The sequence below is a fragment of the Rhinatrema bivittatum genome, chromosome 9 (genome assembly GCF_901001135.1).
Source record: "Rhinatrema bivittatum chromosome 9, aRhiBiv1.1, whole genome shotgun sequence".
In the NCBI taxonomy this organism is placed as follows: Eukaryota; Metazoa; Chordata; class Amphibia; order Gymnophiona; family Rhinatrematidae; genus Rhinatrema; species Rhinatrema bivittatum.
Window position 1 is genome coordinate 182419525 of NC_042623.1, and position 21952 is coordinate 182441476.

A 21952-nucleotide genomic window follows, 5' to 3' on the forward strand; every position below is an offset into this window, starting at 1 on the left:
CCTTCTAGCTCTTAGCCAGCAAGAGGGTGGAGAGAGACAGTGTAAATATCGAAAGATCTAGCCATAAAAGACCAATTTGTGCGTCAACAATGTGGAAAGCTTCTGTCACACCCAAGAGTTTTCAATTAGTTGATTGCATATATGAGACTTTTAATCAAGTTGCAATCCTGGAAAAGGTAATACAGGAAAGAACTGTGACCTGTGGTTCACTTGAGTGTGGCTATATTATATTCACAAATTCCCTATTGTGGAATGCTTGTGACAGAAACTGTCTCTTGATTCTCTGTTGACACCTGGAGGTAAGTATGAAACATGAGTGCTCCCTGGCATGCTGCTTTCAGTAACTTGATAGCATGTGATGTTTTATCAGCATCATTTTCAGTTCCCATCAAACAATAGCCAGTTATCCAGTTTTCTCTTTCATCCATTGTTCTTTTTTAATAATAGAGCAAAAGCAGGTAGAAGAGACATAATGTACATTAGGTAAGATGCCAAGTATTGGGGATTTGCACGCAATGCTTTTACATTAAAGAGCTGAGTTTTCCTTGGCCGTATAGATACACTCAGGACTCGGTACATGTGTAAATATGGTGCACTCAGAAAAATTTCAATCCTTGTTTGATTTCTCTTTTCCATAAAAATCCTACCTGAGGGACTTCTAAGGGGTCACTATACAGAATCGGTAGCACATGTTCAGTTTTGCTAAAATAAAGTTGAATGGAAAGGTTGGCCCAGTGGCTCAGAGGCAGTGCTGGTTCCCAGATTGAGTCTTTTGTGTCTGAATCAGCCAGGGTTGCTGATGATGATCGCAGTCTCTGGGAGAAGGGGAGTCCCAGTGATTAAGGATGGCGCCTGGTAGCTGGATTTAGAGCCCATGATAGAGGTTCATGGCTCCTTTAATCAGGGATTGAACACCGCAGTTGCCTCAATACAGGGAAAATCAATGCACCTATTGTTCAGCATTGCATCGATAATCAGCATCAATTTAGTGATCTCAGATGGCGAGTTATCGACCGGATTTTTCCGACGAAGAGAGGTGGAGATCTTCAGAAGCTCCTTAACCTTCGGGAACAACGCTGGATATTTCAATTACGATGCATAGATCCCGATGGCCTCAATGCGGCAATCGAATGGTATTCTCTGTTGTGAATTCCCTGGCATCTGCGCACGTCATTTCCTGGGTGGAGCTAGTATTTTGATTGGCTGCAGTCACTTAAAAAATGGCTCGATAGCGTCCCCTCCGGCAGAGGAAAAAATACTACCATCTGAAGATGCTGCTATTTTCACTTTCACGTCGGTACCACTGCTACATAATGTGTATTTATATATGAATTGCGCTGATAGATGCTTTTTACTTAAAATACGTTTGAATTGCAGATACCATTGGCCCTTGAAGAAGGCTTTTTAGCCGAAACACGGTCCGTAAAAATAAAAAAATATTGGACACTCTATGACCGATGATTATATCGCTGGTATACTATTGCTAACTAGCATCAGATATGTATGCCTAGTATGAGGTCTGCCGATAAGTAAGATCACGCTGTGTACTCACACTATCCTAGAGCTTTAATTTTTGGGATCTGGGCTGATTTATTTATTGTATGTTGGACAGCTGCTCCCTCCTTCTAACTGGATGCTATAGGTCTGTGGTGATCTCCTTTAATCAGGGACCATTGCTGCAGTGATCAGATTAGGAACTGTGTGTGTGAGGGGGGTATTTAAATAGGGGAAGAATGTCTGAATAGTTGTGAAGGAAGGTTCATGGTACCAAAATCCTAGCCCTGGTTCCAACTGAACTGGAGAACAAAGGAGGAGCAGTTGAATTATAAAAGCACTTATGCAGAACACCTGAGAGAACTTCCAGTTAGAAGTTGCCATCTTCCATTTTGTTGACAGATGAAAAGTTTTAATTGATATGTCAATAAAACAGTTGTTTTTCAAAGTGTAAAGATTTGTGGTTAATGCACTTGGATATGCAGAATTAAGAGTCAGCAAACAAGTTAAAGATGAGATCTTTTTATTGGACTAACTCGACATAGCTGACAAGCTTTTGAGAGGAATTCTTTCCATCAGGTCAGTGAAGAAATAGTGCAATTACACTGGGTTTAAATAGAACAGTTTCAGCTAGGTCTTAGGCTGCCTCTATATGTCATTACAGCCTAGTAAAGGAAAGGGGTTGTCAGAGTGGATGAGACAGTAAAACTTTACAGTTGAAAGGGTCTGTATTTGATAATGGGTGATAAAGTCAATGTCTTAATGACTTGATAGGGACATTGACTTTCTCACCCAGTTATCAAAGACAATAAAAAAAGAACTAAAACTTAAACCCTACAAAGTTGAGATTAACCCTCCCTACGAGATGGCTATACTAAAATCAACACAAATAAATATAGGTACGGTCTATTGCCCAACTGGAACACCCAAAAAGATTGCTCACCCCTAATCGAAATGTTCACAAAAGCATTTCCATCACCTGAATCCACCCTAATCATAGGGGACTTTAACCTACACGTAGACAGCATACCTGAAACTACAGCATGTGAAATTTTTCTAGATACCATGAAAACAATGGGATGGTCACAATATGTAACCAACCCCACTCATAAAGTAGGATACATCCTTGACCTAATATTTGCCAACCACAATAACTGCATAATAAATTCATCCCACTTCATACTAATCTGGTCTGATCACCAACTAATAAAAGCAGACATATCCTTCCTCAACACACAGCAAACAGTATCACATATTAATCAGTCATTTACATACAGAAAAAAGAACAGAAAATACGGGAAGAGACTATTAAAAACAAGATAACTGATTTTAAACATGATATTGCCTCCTCAGCTTTTGACTCCTGTGATAAAATCATCAATGAAATAGCCAATAACCTATGCCCAGTCCAGAAAAAAACATTCCAAAAAGAATGCAGTACCTCTAAACAAAAGAAACCTTGGTACAGTGGAGAGCTAAGACACACTAAACAAGCTCTGAGAAAAGCTGAAAAGCAATGGCAGAAATGCCAATCTATGGAATCCCAAGAAAAATACAAATCCCTTTTATCTCAATACCATGAACAAATCAATAAAGCAAAAAAAGATATTCCACGAAACAGATTCATGGTGTATTGTTTAATTCCAAATTACTCTTTGAAACAGTTAATCAAGGACCCATTTTCCTCCATCTTGAATAACTATGACTTTTAAAAGAACTCCTGTAGTGAATATGCCACGTCTTTGTTAGATAAAATCAATAGATTAAAAAACAATTCTGCACCTGCATACCAACAAAAGAAAAACTTGAGCAAGGAAAATGGAACACATTCAACTCAGTATCAAAATTTGAAATTAATCAAATCATTACAAAAATGAAGCCTGCTATCCCCCCTCTGACCCAAAGTTCCGTGAAAACAGTACACAAAGTAATCACTCCAACAATCACAACCATGATCAGCCACTCACTATCAGAAGGATTGGTCCCCGATAGAGCAAAACAAGCTGTGATTAAACCAATCATAAAAAATAAAACTGGCAGAATTGATGCTTGGGACAATTATTGACCAATATCCAACCTGCCTTTCATTGCTAAAATCCTAGAAAAAGCAGTGCTATCACTTATTCAATAAACATGCACACGGTTAATGAGACTTCAACATTGCTCTATGCTAAACAGCAAGAGGAAATGTGGGAAAAAGGATTTGCATTAACAAATAAGTGTGGGAGTAGCTTGCTTGTTGCGGCAGTTACTACCCCAAACCAAATAAGCCTGATACTTCACTTTCAATGCATATCCAATGTAGCTCTCTGCTTCAGTGGCAGGGGGAATGAAGATAAGAGGATTTACATTCAGACAACTACCAGCAAGGACTGAATTGCATAGTCTGGGTAAACAAATAAGCGTGGGAGAGTTTGCTTGTTGAGGCGGTTACTACCCCGAACCAATTAAGCCTGATACTTCACTTTGAATATATATATATATAGCGTAATTAGGCTTGATACTTCACTTTGATGCAGCTCCAGTACTCCTCTACATCAGTGGCGGAAGTGGAAGGAAATTGAACCAAAAAGTTACCAGTAAGGGTCCTGACCTCAGTGAACAGATAAGTAACAGAGAAAAATAAGTGTGAAAGCTTGCTGGGCAGACTGGATGGCCGTTTGGTCATCTTCTGCCCTCATTTCTATGTTTCTATAATTAGAAAGCTGCCTAGAAGACAATAATATTCTATACCCAAACCAATTTGGATTCAGAAAAGATCGTTCAACAGAAACCCTACTCATTTCCTTAACTGATCCAGTACTACAGGGGTTTGACAAAGATGAATCCTATATTTATTTATTTATTTATTTATTTAAGGGTTTTTTATATACCGAGGCACGTTTACAAAACATCACCTCGGTTCACAATGTAACATAACTTAGCAACAAGCTTTACAATAATAACATTTTTTAACAGGGAGAGGGTTAACAAGGGCAGGAGAAGATAATACGAGAATTATATACATATGTACATGTTAGTTTTAACAAGTGAGTTAATCAAAGCAATCAGAATAATTAGCAGGGGAAAGTAATAAAGGGAAGGGGAAGAAGAGGAGTATACCCACAGAGGGTGGGGGGTAGGGGGAGAAAATAGAAAGAGCGAGAGTCAGTCGGGTGGTCATGTCGCATCTTTGGGGGGGAGTCAGTTCGTTAGTCAGGGTACACTAGTTTGAACAGCCATGTTTTAAGATTGTGCTTGAATTTTTTGTGGCAAGGTTCCTGGCGTAGTTGGGAAGGCATTTTATTCCAGTGGGCGGTTCCTGCAATGATGAATGATCGCTCTCTAAAGGTGGTATGCTTCATGAGCTTAGGAGAGGGAATTTGGAGTTTGGCCTGGTGATGCGTTCTTGTGGGTCTAGTCGGAGTGTGAAGCAGGAGATGTTCTGGGAACCATTGCATGTCATGGTTATGAATGGCTTTGTGTATGAGCGTGAGTACTTTATATCCTGGTACTTATTGATGTAGAGCCACATTCGACACTGTAGACCATACCCTGCTATGCCATCAGTTGAGAAAAATTGGAATTGATGGAAATGTTATCAAATGGTTCTCCTTCTCCCTAGCAGATAGATCATTCCAAGTAAAACTGGACAATCACATATCTGATACTTTCACAACTAATTCAGGCATCCCCGAGGGGTTATTACTCTTGGCTACACTATCCAACATGTATATGCTGCCTCTATGTACATTACTAGCGGAACTAGGAATCAGCTTCTTCCTATATGCAGACGACATACAATTCTACATCCCATTTGACAAATCATTTGAAAAAACTGCATCAACCCTTTCAACATACATGAAGGCAATACAACAAAAAACTATCTCAGCTGAAACTTAACACTAAACACAAATAAAACTGAAATTGTGTGGTTAAGGAAAAATTCCACAATAATCAAACCGCCAACCCTAGACCTAGGAAATTTTAACATTAAACCCTCAGATCAAGTACAGGACCTAGGAAGTCAGATCAATGAAAATGTTTCAATGAAAAAGCATATAAGCAAATTAATTAAAACAGGATACACCAAGCTGAGAATATTACATCGGCTGAAACCATTACTAACAATACAAGACTTCCGCACTGTTTTACAAACACTAATATTTTCAAACATAGATTACTGCAACTCCCTATTACTAGGCCTACCCTCAGGACTATTAAAACCACTACAGTTAGTACAAAATGCCTCAGCTAAACTCCTATTAGGGACAAGGAAATCTGACCACATCACTCCCCTCTCTGATACGACTGCACTGGCTTCCTGTACAAAACAGAATTCATTATAAAGTATTAACTCTAATTTTTAATATCATCAACAACATTAACCCATGCTTATTAGGAGTGACACTTCAACCATACACACTGCCGAGAGCCCTAAGATCGAAAACAAAGGACTTCTAAAGGTGCCTACAACACGGAACACACACCTTAACCACAAATAAGAGGACCAAATGTTTTCCATAGCAGGCCCAAGTTGTGGAACACTCTTCCAGAGTCACTACATCAGATAACAGAAAAAAGAGTTTCAAATGGGAACTGAAAACATGGCTCTTTAAGAAAGCATATTATCTAATGTAAAATACCAATATGCAGATAAAAATAACATCAATGTCTGAACCTTAAATTGTTAATTAATCGAACAATAAGCATTGAGCGATGTAAAGTGTAACATGACAACATACTGAGTATAACATGAAGGATATTGAAATGGAAATGATTGGTTACAATTCATCAGAGCACCCTAGCAAACTTGTACTTGATGCTGATCTATTGACCTAGAATATGTATTTGCCCTTGTGATGAACTTGATGAATATGAACTTGTATGAAAATGATCTACAATAATTGATATTGTATTGACCTAGATTATGAATGTTGACCCAGAATCTGAATGCTGATTTTGTAAACCGTTGTGATCTTATTTTGGAACGACGGTATATAAAATGCCAAAATAAATAAATAAATCCCTTTTCTCCCCTTCTTCCCTTTACTGTGCCTTAGACGACTCTCTACTATTAAACCCAGTGTAGCTGCACTGTATCTTCACCAACCTGATGAAGAGAGGATAATTCTGGAAAGCTTGTCACAAATGTTTTGTTCTTGTCTTCTTTCTTTAACGGATCCAATTTTATGAGATTTTGATTCTGGAGAATATTATTTTCTTGTTTTAATTGACTTGACCGTGGCTTTTGATACCAGGGATCATAATTTATTGCTTCATTGACTGATTAAGATTGGGATTGATGGTAATATTCGTAGGTAGTTTTCTTCTTTTCTATCTGGTAGATCTTTTCAGGTCGAATTTGGCAATTATTTTTCTGATGCCTTTCAGATTGAAATGGGTGTGCTCCAGGATTTGACCATCTCGGCCACTCTTTTCAATATTTATATGCTTCCTTCATGTAAATTGTTGGCTGATTTAGGAATTTCATTCTATTTGTATTTTTATTATTTATTTATTTTAAAGTTTTTATATGCTGATACTCGTTAAGAAAACATCACTTCGGTTTCTATACAACGTGAAATCAGCCAACAGGGCTTTACAGTGTAACTGATAATATAACTGGGGGGAGGGGGAGGGAAAGATGGGGGGAAGGGGTCGGGTAAACAGGGGCTTTGGTATGCATTCAGTAAGCATGAAACAAACTTAGGTACATATATACAAGTTATATACAATCAAAGTACAAGGCAGCGCGGAAGGGGGGGAGGGGGGAGTGACGAGGCTGAGGATGGAGGAGAGGGAGGGAGGGGTGAAGGAAGAGGTAAGGGGGGGCAGGGTGGGGAACTAGCAGGGGAGGGCAGTGGTGCATTGGGTGGAGGTCTGAGGGGAGAGGACCTAGAGGGTAGGGGAGGGTGTAGGACGGGGATGTAGGTGGAGAAGGGATCGTGTGTAGGCGTGCATGAACAGCCAAGTCTTAAGTTTCTGTCTGAATTTCTTAGGGCAGGTCTCGAGGCGTAGCTGGGTGGGCATTATGTTCCATAGAGAAGGTCCAGCTAATTTGTATGCTGAGGATGTGCATTCCTTTCATTAAGTCACTTGAACATACTGTTTCTCTGATTTCAATTTTACATGAAGGCTATTCAGCAAATTTTGTTCTCTCTCAAACTTACACTAAATTCCAGTAAGACTGAATTATCTGGTTAAATAGAAATCCTTCTATGGTTAAACCATCTGTTTTTGATGTGGGTATTTCTATCAGATCAAGTATATAATTTAGATATTCAACTAGATGAGTCTTTTCATGAAAAAACATATTAATAAGTTAATGTGGGCTATGCTAAATTGCATTTGCTGTATTGATTAAAACCTTTATTAACTTTCGAAGACTTTCGTACAGTATTGCAGACCCTTATCTTTTCAGATTTGGATTACTATAATTCGTTACTACTTGGCCTTCCTGCTTGTACATTGAGACCTTTACAATTGTTACAGAATGCTTTGGCTAGACTCTTGTTAGGATGTAAAAAATGTGATCATGTAACAGCCACTTTAATTTCATTGCACTGGTTACCAGTGCAATTTAGAATTCAGTATAAAGTTCTCATTGTAATTTTTAAGATTATTCATTCAAATGATGCTAGTTGTATAGGTGCAGTGTTGCATTTATACACTCTGCAATGAGTATTAAGATCTCAAAATAAAGGTTTTTTGGTCATTCCTATATTGCGGCATGCACATTTAAATGAAGTAAGAGACTGTGCGTTCCCTAAATTATGGAATTGAATGCCTGAGATATTATGTACTTGAACAAATATGAAGAGAATCAAATGTGAGTTGAAAACATAGTTGTTTAAAAAATGCATATAAGCTTACTTGAGAGAGATAGAGAATGTGATTTGTAGTGCTAAGAACAGAATTATTAGTGATGAGAGAATTTGAAGTTATGTATATGTTGGAAGTGAAAAGGATTGAAGGTGTCAACATGTAATGTGTTGATTATTGTAGTTGATGTGTAGCATTTAATTTTATTTTATTTCATAAATGTTTTTCTCCTAGGACATGAAGGATGGTAGTCCTCACATGTGGGTGACATCATCTGATGGAGCCCGACACAGAAAACTTTTGTGAAAGTTTCTAGAAACTTTGACTGGCAGACTGAGCATGCCCAGCCTGCTGCTATCCGCACGTCCATGTGAGGTCCCCCTTCAGTCTCTTCTTTTCCATAGTGCAGTAGCCTTGCGGTGGTGGAACTCCAACTCCTTGAAATTGTTTTTCAACTTTTTGGGGTTTTTTCACGTCAGATCCCCCTTCGCATTCGGTTCCTCCATTCAGTAGGTACCCTTAACTTTGCCTTTCATTCTTCGCGGTCGATTTCCGTCTTTTGCACCATGGTGCCTGTTGGTCATCGACTGTGCGCTGGCTTCTTTTTTTCGATGACGTCGTCAGGTTTTCGACTGTGCCCCCAGTGCTGGCGGACCATGTCCATCATGGATCCGCATGAGGTATGTATCCTATGCCTGGGGGCCACGCAAGACATCCGAGGGTGGTATTTGTGTGACCAAATGACCCCCAAAGGACGTCAAGCGTGCCTGGATAAAATGGAGAAGCTCTTCGGGTCTCCTATACCTTCTACTTCGACTTCAGTATCTTCGATGCCCAAGGACCACAGGGACCCGTCTCCATTTCTTCCCCAGGCAATCTCGCTCTCCAGTATCCCTAAAGATCAGGGAGAGGTAGATTGATCCTCGGTGGTCTCTCCCCTCCCGCTAACCTCGGGGTCCTAGTCATCCTTGGTGCTGGGGAAAGACCGGGCTGAGCGCCGGAAATCCAGGAAGCATCGACACAGGTCAGCGTCTCGTCACGGTTCCGGAGTGGCATCGGCGGCTGCCGAGCTGCCATTGAAGCGGCACCGATCATCGGAGGCCCCATTCTCCGGTGCCCCCGGTAGCTGAAGGTGTTCCCCACCAGCAACAGTGCAGGATGCCACGCCACCTCCTTCGGAGGATGTGCCGGTGACGCTTCGTCCCTCTCCATCAGTCCTAACCACCCAGGACTTTCAGAGGAGCTGGACCGCAGGGTGCAATCGGTGGTGCTCAAAGCGCTACAAAGCGTTGAGTTGCCAGTGCCACCGGCTCCCATACCGGTGCCCAAGCCTCTGCCATCGATGCTCGCACCCCTGCTGGAGCGTCTGGACGTCCTTCTCGGTGCCCTACCAATGCAATCAGTGCCTGAGAAACTTTCGATGCCTTCTCAGCCACCGATGCCCTCCACCAGTGTGATCCCGATTCCCGGGTCCGAGGAGGAGGATGAGGCCTTGGGGACTAGGTAGCCTTGCCCGCGGTTCCCTGGGCTGCTGTCGATTCCCCCCGGCATACTGCGGCTGATGCCGCCCTCGATGCCGGAGGTTCAAACGATGCCGTCGATGATCCTGAAGCCTCCAGTGCCCTTGGGGACCAGGCCCGCTGCCACTCCCAGCCCCCGCCCTAGGTGCCTGGGCCCCAGCAAGGAGGAGGGTCATTATGACTCGTGGGGCGATGAGATTTCGGACTCATTGTCTGAGTGTTCCGACGACTCCCTTTTGGAGCCTTCCCTGCTGGAGGATTGGCATCGGTCCCCACCCGAAGACCTGTCATTATTCAGCTTCGTAAGGACAATGGCAGAGGCCATCCCCTTCCCACTTCTAACGGAGAATGATACCCGCCACAAGATGCTGGAGGTCCTCCTGTTCAGTGAAGCTCCGAAAGAAATCGTGGCGGTGACTGTCCACGACATCTTCAAGAAGCTCCTCCTCCGTATGTGGGAACAACTGGTGTCGGTGTCCCCGGTAAACAGGAAGGCCAATGTTACCTATCTGGTGCAACAGGCCTTGGGCTTTAAATGGTGGCACCTTGCCCACCAGTCGGCGGTTGTGGAGTCCGCATTCAAGAAGGCTAGATGCTCCCGAACACATGCTTCTGTCCTTCCGGGGTGCGAACACAGGGAGCTCAATGGCCCAAGAAGGAAAATGCTCCAGGAAGCTGTGCTGGTGGCCCGCATTACGGCCTACCTACCAGCTATACATGACCCAATATAACCGCAATCTGTGGAACAGGTCCAAGATTTTGCGGAGGGCCTTCCCTAGCAATAGCAGGAGTCTCTTGTAGCCATTGCCATGCTGGGCCTTGAGGCAGGTAGACACGAGGTGAAGTCTACCTACAATGTGTTCGAGACCGCAGCCCCACTGGCCACAGGGGGCGTGGGCGCCAGGCGGTTGGCTTGGCTCCAAGCCTCAGGACTGGCTGGATGTCCAAGACAGGCTCGTGGATCTCCCCTGTGCAGGCGAGAACCTGTTTTTTTGGATAAGGTGAAAGAGGTCATGGTGCAGCTGAAAGATCAGCATGATACTCTTCAGCAACTCTCCACCAGCCACTCTGAAGGCCCTTCCTCTGCCAGGAAGTCCTCCAAGCTGGGCTCTCGCAAACCCTTCTGCTGACCAAGAAAATTCTATCCTCCAGCCACTCATGCCTGCCTGCCTCGGACCAGTCCCAGAGGTTGTGGCTGACAGCAGCGGGTTCCGAGGACCCAGCCAGCCCCCCAACAGGCCCCTTCGACAGGCTTTTGAATGGCGACGAGGGGGCAGGAGCCAAACGCTGGTTCCCCTGGAGGTCGATCCTCTGGTCGGTGGCAGGTTCCTTTGCTTTGCCCGCAGTTGAGAAATGATCATTTCGGACTGTTGAGTTCTTTCCTTTGTCTGCCAGGGTTACTACCTGAATTTCAGCAGGCTCCCAGAGACCGCTCCCCCATGTCCATCATGGGGTGTGCCCACCCATCAAGTTGTCCTTCAATCGGAACTTTCCACCCTTCTAGCAGTGGGCACAGTGGAACCAGTCCCTTGCGAGTAGAGGGGCCATGGCTTCTACTCAAGGTATTTCCTCATTCCGAAGAGGTACTGCGGCCTGCGCCCCATTGTCGACCTCAGGGCGTTAAACAGGTTTCTCATGAGAGAGAAATTCAAAATGGTCTCTCTGGGCACGCTGATCCCACTCCGATGAAAAGGAGACTGGCTTTGCTCCCGCGACTTAAAGGATGCTTACGCCCATATTACAATTGTCCCCAACCACAGGAAGTACCTCCGCTTTCTGGTGGGGCGGCACATTTTCAGTAAAAAAGTGCTGCCCTTTGGAGGCTCGTGCGATTTGGTTGACATTCTTGAAGTATGCAGACTGGATAAGCGGAAGATGTCTGACAACGGTACAGTGGTTTCATACTTAAATCATCAAGGGGGAACCCGTAGTCAACTAGTTTCTCTAGAAATGGATGAACAACTGCCATGGGCGGAGCAGCATGCTCAAGCAGTATTGGCTGCTCACATTGCAGGGGTACACAGTGTTCAGGCATATTATCTGAGCTACCACGTCTTAGACCTGGGAGAGTGGGAACTGGCAAATGAGGCTTTTCAACTCATTTCTTAGTAAGTTTGCCCCTTCTTAGTTCTGATGACAAGCTGTGAAAATGCAAAGGTGCAGTGATTTTTTTGTCAAAAGCTCAGAATCGATGTTCTTGTTCAGACATGGCCGAAGGAAGAGTTACTTTATATGTTTCCCCCGTGGCCAGTGATTGGTAGATTACTGCAAAGGATTGTGCGGCATCCTGGCTTAGTTCTTCTGGTGGCCCTAGCTTGGCCATAAAAGCCATGGTATGCAGATCTCAAGCGGCTGATAGTTGACAAACTGTTGTAATTGTCAATGTGAAAGAACCTCCTGCATCGGGACCGATTCTACACGAAAATCTGGATCAGTTTTGTCTTACAGTTTGGCCCTTAAGAGGCCTCAGCTGCTGAGTGGTTGTTATTCCTCGGCGGTGATGAGCACTCTGTTATGGGCTCAGATATTTTCCACATCCTTAATTTCCATGAGGATCTGGAGAATTTTTGAGGGTGGGTCAGGGAGCGAATGTGCACCCTTTAAAAAGAGGGGGGTCCCCTTAATCTTAGACTTTCTGCAGGAAAGTTTGGTTAAGGGATTGGCTCTCAATATGCTCAACGTGCAGGTCGCTGCTTTGGCTTGTTATAGAGGATGAGTTCAAGGCAAATCCCTCTCTTTGCGTCCGGCTGTTGCTAGACTTTTAAGAGAGGTTAAACACATTTGGCCACCATTGCATGTTCTGGTACCACTCTGAGATCTGAATCTGGTTTTCTGTTTTTGCCGGGTCCCACTTTCTTCCCCTTTTGCAGCTTTCAATGCCTTTTTTTCACTATGAAAAAGGTGTCCCTGATCGCTATATGTTCGGCAAGGAGGATTTTGGAATTGCAGGCCCTTTTGGCTTGAGAGCCTTTCTTGTTGATTAGCCCAGACACAGTGCAGATTAGGATTGTGCCTTCCTTCTTGCCGAAGATGGTTTCGGATTTTCACTTAAATCAGTCTTTTTCCTTACTGGCTTTGGATAGTCTCGAAATGAGCCAAGAGTATTGATTTATTTAGTTATTTTAAAATCTTTTCTATACTGTCGTTAAGTTATCTACCAGCACAACGGTTTAGAAAAAGACACATATAGTAATGTTAAAAAATTAAAATGGGTAATACGTTATAGAAGTGCCAACAAGGTTTCGGTTACAGAAAATTCTAATATAAAGACTATTTGATGAATGTCATATGTCTTGTCCTTTTAATACATGTATCATGGTTAATTTACATGTAAGTCTCTCTTGCAAGTCATATTTTTATCTAAGGTTATCAGTGAGATTTTAAAATAACAAATAAGCACATAGTCAGCAGTGGACTCACGATGACGGACCGGCCTGGGTATTCGCCGCCCAGGACACGTCACGTGACTGGAGCGATTGGCCCACCGGGGGATGCCCGATCCCCCGATAGGCCAATCCGCCCTGCACATAGTAAACTAAGTGCTGAGTGCTGATTTTATGATGCCTGTTTTTATTTACTTTCCTTTTCTCCGTTCTCAAATCTTGGGACCCTTGGATGTCTGGCGGCAGCTGTTACGGTATCTTAAGGTTACTAAGCCTTTGCAGACAATGGATTGACTTTGTCCTTTATGGGGGAGTTAATAAAGGGGAAGCAGCTTCATGAGCCACTGTGGCACATTGGATAAGGAGGTAATAACCGCAGCCTATGTGGCGACAGAGAAGCCTTTGCCCAGGAAATTAAGGCTCATTTTACTAGAGCACAGGCAGTGTCCTGGGCAGAGATACGGTTGCCGTCTCCATTGGAGATTTGGAGAGCAGCGACGTGGTCTTCCTTGCATACTTTCCTCAAGCATTATCTTTTGGATGTTTGAGCACAGTAGGACGTGTCATTTGCAAGGGCGGTCTTGATGGGAGCGCAGGCAGCCTCCCATTCTTCTAGGGAGTAGCTTTAGTACATCCCTGCCTGGATGAAGAGGATTATTATTATTATTATTATTTAGAGTTTTTATATACCGGCAATCATGAAAACATATCTTGCTGGTTTACATAGAATGGGGGTGCAATAAAATACTTAGAACTTAAGAACATAGAACTAGAACTGTGGTGACAGAAGGTACAGTTACATTTAACAAAGGTGGCCAAACTTGGAGTAGGAAAAATAGAAAAGAGGATAGAAATGGTTAAACAATATACAATTTAAATGTAGTATACAAAATAAATGTTATAAACAACAAGGATGGTGATGTTATAAACAACAAGGATGGTGATGTTATAAACAACAAGGATGGTGAACGTACTTCTTCCTGATAATTTCCCTTCCTCTAGGACAGGCAGGTTAATCCACACTTCCGCTCTGGGCTGCCTATGTGGTAATTGGAGGCCATTAAGAGATTTTTGAATCAATGAGGATCTGGGTAACTGAAGGCCTTCTTTTCCTGCTATTGCATTTCTTTTCTTGAGCCCAGTCAGAGAATATCCTAATGCCTCTGTGTGGCTCCATGGTGCGATCTCATCTTGAGTATTGTGTACAGTTCTAGTCACCACATCTCAAGAAAGATAGAGCAGAATTAGAAAATGCACAGAGAAAGGCAACCAAAATAATAAAAGGACTGGGACGATTCCACTATGAGGAAAGGCTAAAGAGATTAGGACTCTTCATCTTGGAGAAGAGAGAGCTGAGGGGAGATATGATAGATGTTTATAAAATTGAGTGGAATGAGTAAACATTAATTAGTTGTTTACTCTTTCATAAAGTACAAAGCCCAGGGACACACAATGAAGTTGAAATACATTTAAAACTAATAAGAGAAAAGATTCTTCACTCAACACATAATTAAGCTCTGGAATTGGTTGCCAGAGGATGTGCTGAAAAATATTAGTGTAACTGCATTTAAAAATGGTTTGCACAAGTTCCTGGAGGAAAAGTCCATTAACCATTAAGGGAGAGTAGCAGAAATCCACTGCTTATTCTTGGGATGAGCAGCTTGGAATCTCTCTACTCCTTAGGATCCTGCCAGGTACTTGTGATTTGGCTTGGTCACTGTTGGAAACAGGATGCTTGGCTTGATGGACAAGTATGGCAAGTCTTTTTATGCTTTTTATCTCCTGAAAGTAGAAAAAAAATTTAAAAAAAAGGAATTTTTGTGGGTCCAGAAATGTGTGTTCAGTTGTCCGCAGTTGGCTTTTCCATAAATACTGTCAGGCCGATGTCTGTGCTGTGCTGTATAAGAGTGATATCAGCGAGACGGCTGACCTCAGTCTCTGTCTGCTGGTTGGTGTGTGTAACGCACTGGTATGGACTGGGCCCACCTGTCCTAGAGGAAAGGAAATTATCCGGTAAGATGTGAATTAGTCCATTAGTGGTTAGAGCACCGGGCTACAAATCAGGGAAGCCAGGGTTCATATCCCACTGCTACGTTTTTCCTCAGGTACAAACTTAGATTGTGAGCCCCCTGGGGACAGGGAAGTGCCTACAGTACCTGAATGTAATCCGCTTTGAAATGCCAAAAAGCGGAATATAACATTCAAAAATAAAATAAAAGAATGGATTAAAGGAATTTTAAAGCTATTTGAGATTTTCTTCTCCCTCTGTCAAATCATAAAAATGTCGTCAATGTACCAGAAAGGGTCTAGTCTGATGTATGTTCAAAAATATTTCTTTTGTTTCTGCCATAAAAAAAAGTTGTTATATTGTGGAGCCATCCTGGTGTCCATGGCGATGCCCCTGGTTTGTAGGTGGATGTCTTTATTAAAGCTAAAGTAGTTGGATGTCAGAATGAATGAGATTCATTTTATAATAATTTCTGGAGCAGTATTGGCAGTGCAGAGCAGATACCTTTAGAAATGTCCCATGCAGTTATGCCATGTGTATGTGACACTGGGAAGAGCGCTGGGCGATAGCTGTTCAATGCTTTTTAACTTGTTTAGAAAGTCTGTGGTGTCTGTTGAAAGCTGTGTTGTGTACCAAGGGTTTGGTACCTGCCGGATTTACGCGCGCAGGGCACTTGCATGCCGGCGTGCCTATTTTACATAGGCCGCCGGCACGCGCAAAGCCCCGGGACGCGCATAAGTCCCGGGGCTTTGCTTGGGGGGGTGTGTCGGGTGCGGTGTGGCATTCGGGGGCGTGGTGGCAGTCCGGGGGCGGGGCCAGAGGCATGACGGCGGTCCGGGGGCGGGGCCGAGTGCTCCGACACAGCGGCCTGTGCCGGGGCAGGGAGCCGGCGACGCATGCAAATAAGGTAGGGGAGGGGGATTTAGTTAGGGCTGGGGGGTGGGTTAGATAGGGGAAGGGACGGAAAGGTGGGGGGAGGGGGACAAAAAAAAAAGTTCCCTCTAAGGCTGCTTCAATTTCGGAGCAGCCTCGGAATGGAGGCAGGTTGCGCGGCTCGGCAAGCGTAGGCTGCTGATTTTGCGCAGCCTTGCGCGCGCCGACCCCGGATTTTTGTTCGCGCGCACGTGCTTTTTAAAAATCTGCCCCATAGTGTTGAAAAGTAAGCTTGAATGTATTCAGCTAATGTTCAACCACTGGATTTCAAACACCTTCTTGAAGATACCCCAAGATGAGGCCTCTGTTTTGCTGGACACAGCTTCATCGGGGGTAGTATACGTATGAAAAGGCTGAACATGCGCTCATTGGGCCAGATTTTCGAAGGGGTACACGCGTACCCCCCGAAAACCTGGCCAAAGTACCCCCTGCGCGCGCCAAGCCTATGTTGAGTAGGCTTGGCGGTGCGCGCAAGCCCCGGGACGTGCGTAAGTCCCGGGGCTTTCCTTCGGGGGGCGTGTCGGGGTGGGGGCCGTGGGCGTGGCTCCGGCCCGGGGGCGTTTCAGGGGCATGGCCAAGGCCTCCGAAATGGCTCCTGGGCCTGCGGGTGCGCAAGTTACGCCTGCTTCGGGCAGGCGTAACTTGTGCAACAAGAGGTGGGGGGGGGGGGGGAGTTAGGTAGTGGAAGGGAGGGGAATGTGGGGGGAGGTGGAAGGAAAGTTCCCTCCGAGGCTGCTTCGATTTCGGAGCGGCCTCGGAGGGAACGGAGGCAGGCTGCGCAGCTCGGTGCACGCAGGCTGCTGATTTTGGGCAGCCTTGTGAGCGCCAATCCCGGATTTTAATGGATACGCGCGGCTACGCGCGTATCTATTAAAATCCCATGTACTTTTGTTTGCGCCTGGTGCGCGAACAAAAGTATGCGCAGGCGCGGATTTATGAAATCTACCCCTCTCTGTCTGCATCATGACTACTCAGCCATTTACAATTAGAACACTTGCTATATTAGAGTTAGGACACTTGCTGAATTTATACCATCACAGAAAACATTGTGTTTTTTATGGATAAAAGGGCTACTTATCTTACACATGTTCATGTAAATTTTTTTTTGCATCAGTAGTACTGCTTGATCCAAGTGTTTAAAGCACACTTCCGTGTCTGCATACATTTATAGATTCAGCACCTCTATTTCTGTGTGCCAAAATCTGAAACGTCAAAACAAAAAAGCAAAATTTTCAAGGAAATGTAGTTTCATCCAATATATTATTTGTAGCTGTATACAGTTTGACAACACTAATATTTAACAATTATACTGCCTGGGGGGGGGGGGGGGGGGGGGGTCCTATTGTGGGTATAGAGTCAAAGTGAGTCATATTAAAAAAAAAAACACCAAAAAAACTATAAAACGTAAAAAACAAAAATAAAGCCATGTTGAAAAGCAGTATTTGGTGTGGCTGTTCCTTTGTGCATATGAAAAATGTGAACACAAACATTAAAAATGTTGAAAGTTCTTGATTTTGTGTGGTGCTGTCAGGGCCATTGTTTTACTTTGATAGCATCTGCTCTGTGCATCAGCAGAAGCCTGGCACTGGGCAACTGTCTGTCTAATTTGTCAACGCTTACAAGGGCCCTGACCTTGCAGCTAACAGCAGATAACTAGCTGAGCTCATTGTGGAGTACAGGATTGCCAGCCTTGATAACCCTGATGGTTCCTGGGAGCCACTATCTTTTCTTTTGTAAGCTTTACATGATTCATAGGCGGCACTGGAAAGATGGGAGCTTTAAAAGAGAAACCTCTCCTCACGACATGAAGTTATACTGCAAATATTATAAAATAGCTGTAAGTTATAGGTTGGTTGATATTGTGTGCTGTCTGTAACATACTAAGGCTTTGAGCATGTCTTGCTTATCTTTCTACCTGCAGGCCTCCTCCATGCTGAGAGCATCCATTGCCCCCGTGTAAGTATGGCCTTCCTTCTCAGATACCATGTTGACTGTGTTTTTATGATGGATAAACCTGGTGCTGCAGCTGGCTTACTTTATTTAAGTTTCTTGTATCCCGCTGATCATAGCTACCAACCATTCTAAGCAGGGTACAATGACATTGGGTCATTACCTCAGAGAGTGTTAGGCTTTCCAATTATGCCTTATTTAAATATATTTATTTATTCGTTAATGTCATCAGAATACATACATTATCAATACGAGGAGCTTACAAAAAATGGAATGAGCAACAATTTTTTTTAAACAGCGACAACTTATCAGCTACCTTGGTAACAACAAGACGAGACAAGCACTCATTCATAACACAAATTCAAATGTAATGAGACCAACATTGTTATTTTTATTGCTGTTATGTTGCTTCAAGACATTTTTCTCAAGCATTATGAAAATCCTTAGTCAAAAGTGTTCCTTCTAATTTGGCATCCAACTGTAAAATAAATTTCCAATTCAACATTAGAAGAAACCAAAAATGAATTGGAGTAGGGCGATCTTCCATCCAAAATTTTTAAATGCCCAATATTGCTGTTAACAAAGTTTGAGTAAATTGCACATAATCTTTGGATAAACTCTCCATCCAATCTGTGTAGCCCAATAAAGTATTCAGCTGTAAAAAGCGGTTTAGCAGTTATAATTTGCTCTAAAGTAGTGAGCGCTTGATCCCAGTAACGAGATAGTTGAGTGCAAAATTTAAAAAAAAACTGAGTATATGTGCCTTTATCACTTTCACATCTTATACATAGATCACAATCTCTTAGCCCATCTTGAACAATTTATAAACAGTATAATAGGATCTATACAGTATTTTATACATAGATCAGAATCTCTCAGCCCCATCTTGAACAGTTTATAAACAGTATAATAGGATCTACACAGTATTTTAAGTTGCATTTCCCTAAAATGGGAAGTGAAAGATATAGAATTCAAACTTTTCAAACAAAGATCCTTAGTCCTCCTGTGAGACTACAGTCCCCAGTTCAGTAAACTGTGCCATCAAAGCAGGTTAAAAAAAAACAACCCTTTTACTTTTTCCATATGTTTTATACCAACTAGACAATTTGTTCAATCTAGAGCCCATCCCAGTTAAATGCTGTGTTTAAAAAAGGATTGGATAAGTTCTTGGAGGAGAAGTCCATTACCTGCTATTAAGTTCACTTAGAGAATAGCCACTGCCATTAGCAATGGTTACATGGAATAGACTTAGTTTTTGGGTACTTGCCAGGTTCTTATGGCCTGGATTGGCCACTGTTGGAAACAGGATGCTGGGCTTGATGGACCCTTGGTCTGACCCAGTATGGCATGTTCTTATGTTCTTAGTCAAGGAATTAGCATTAACAATATGAGGAACACACTATTTAACTGTAAGGAAGTAATGCCTAGCTTGTAAATAGGAATTCGGAAGATGGAAACATTTTTTCAATTGTTCAAATGAAAAGAGTGCATCAATAGCCAAGAAATATAGAAAATATAGACAGCTTAAACCTTTGATGTGCCACCTATTAAAAAAATACTGCTTTGCATTCCTGGGAGAAAACAAGGATTTGCCATGCATGGTAACAGCACTGAGTATTTCCAAGATGTTCCCCATAGACATTAAAAGAGGATAACCTCTTAGCCAAGCAGGAAGAAATCCTATTGGGGAATGTAAAATTCCCCAAAAGTAAGATTGGAGTTAATGTGGAAACAACAAATTTGGTTTACAAATTCCCTGTAAGGAAAGGGCTTCTCATTTAATAAAATTAATAGACAATCCCACAATGCTACCAAAGATTCCAAATATATGAATTATTACAGGGATCACGGTTGCTGGATTAACCACAAATAAGAGAATATCATCAGCAAAAGAACAAATCTGCTGTTTTATGCTGCCCAGCTGAAGTCCTTGGTTATCTGGCTGATTTCTTATAGTAGAGGCTAAGTTCCACTGTCAGAACAAACAACAAAGGTGACTAATTCCACCTGAAAGATCAATCTCGTTTGACACCCAGCCATTAATATTAAGCCTCGCCTGAGGAGCAGAGTACAATAGCTGAATCTGTTTTATAAAAAAAAAAAAGTGGTATGCCAGATTTTTCCAGATCATAAGACATGTATGACTATTGAACTTTGTCAAATACTTTTTCTGCATCCAAGCTAAGTATAATACCAGACCTATTTACTGGTATAAGGTCCCCCAAGGCATGAATAAGAGTGTACATGATTTTTACACCATATCTCCCTTTTACAAATCCAACTTGATCAGAAGAAACAAGATCTGGCAATACCAAACTTAAATAAGAAGCCAATATAGATGCCAGTATCTTAGTATCCAAGTTAATTAAAAAGATCGGCTGACATCTACCAGTGAGAGAAAGATCCTTGTCTTTTTTAGGGAATAAAATCCACCTCTAACACTGTAATCGGTGCTTCTAACATTTCTTTCTGTTGGGTTGTAGGCTGAGGGAAAGATAACATTGTTGTCCAAGAGGAATCCCTAGCAGAGTACATGTCTTTATAATAATCAACAAAAATAGATGAGACTTCAGCTATACCAGTAACCAGCCATCCCTGAGAATTCTTTAAATTAGTAATATAATGGCACTTTTAGGACTTTTTATTAATCCAGCCAAAAGTTTGCCAGATTTATTGGTGAATCTATATAGTTTTGCACAAAACCCCTATAGAGACATTATAGCTTGTTGATGACCACCCCTAGCCTCAACCAGTCTCCTTATTTCTCACCCTTCTTTTATGTGCCAGCACAGTCTTCCCCGCCAACCAAAGGGTCAGTGTCACAGATGTCATTGCTTGCTAAAGTTGCCATTTCTCTTGCAAAAAAGATTTGAATTTATCAGTAAAAGCACCATTTAAAGGCTGTTGCATTCTCATGTCCTGTTTGTAGAGAGAGAGAGAGATATTGGAGTTTATTTTTTGTTTAAATTTTTTATTTATCATTTTCAAAATTTACAACAGTAATACTTATGTTCTGGTAAACAGATATCCATACATTGTTACAACTGTAATTACGATTCTTAAGAATAATTATCTTTTACCTGTATATTTCTAAGAAAATTGGGGGGTTGAAATGTAACGGTTTACAGATAAAGAAAAAGAAAACATCATTTTGTTTTGTGAACCCGCAGTGCTGAGACCCAGCAAACAAACTTATCCTACCACCAAAACCTGGTCAGTAACCTCTTGGGTGCGAGCGTCCAAGAATTTCCGCAGTTGTAAGGGTTCAAGGAAAACATAGTTATTATTCAAATAATTCGCTAAACATTTGCAAGGATATTTTAAGGTAAACTTGCCCCCTCTGGTTACTACCTCAGGTCTCATAGTGAGAAACCTTTTCCTTCTTTCTTGAGTGATCCTCGAAAGGTCTGGGTATATCCACATTTTCCCACCATAAAATTCCTTTCACCTATTTTGCATAAACATTCAAAACACTAAGTCTCGATCCGATGGTAAAGTAAAAGACACAAATAATGGCCTCCTTTTTGGAATTTCTGAGTCCAGCGACATTTCCAGAACTTGAGTTAAGTTCAAGGTAACTTCTGATAGTTGGTCTCCATTATTCAGTTATTTTTCTCTTCCAGGAAGATAATAAATTCTATTAAACTCATGTTACTTTCAGGCTGATGCAATATTGGTGCATGTTAAACGGGCACTCATGATTGAGCAGGCTCTCTCATAATGCTCGCCGATCTACCTCTCCTAGGCACCCGATTTAATATTTAAATGGCTGCCACGGTAAAAAGGCACTAGGGAAAAATGTGCGTCCCTAGCACCTCCTCTGCATCGGGTGCCCAGGAGAGGCGACTGTCAGCAAGTTA

At 42.5% G+C, this 21952-nt stretch overlaps 1 protein-coding gene across 1 annotated transcript in view; it reads left to right on the forward strand.

Annotated features, from left to right (window-relative positions):
• The window catches only part of ARMC9 (armadillo repeat containing 9), a 295211-nt gene that overhangs the window by 123332 nt on the left and 149927 nt on the right, over positions 1 to 21952 (forward strand). Inside the window, 1 exon segment of the mRNA XM_029615818.1 lies at positions 18064 to 18098. Within this exon segment, the coding sequence (XP_029471678.1) occupies positions 18064 to 18098 (35 nt within the window).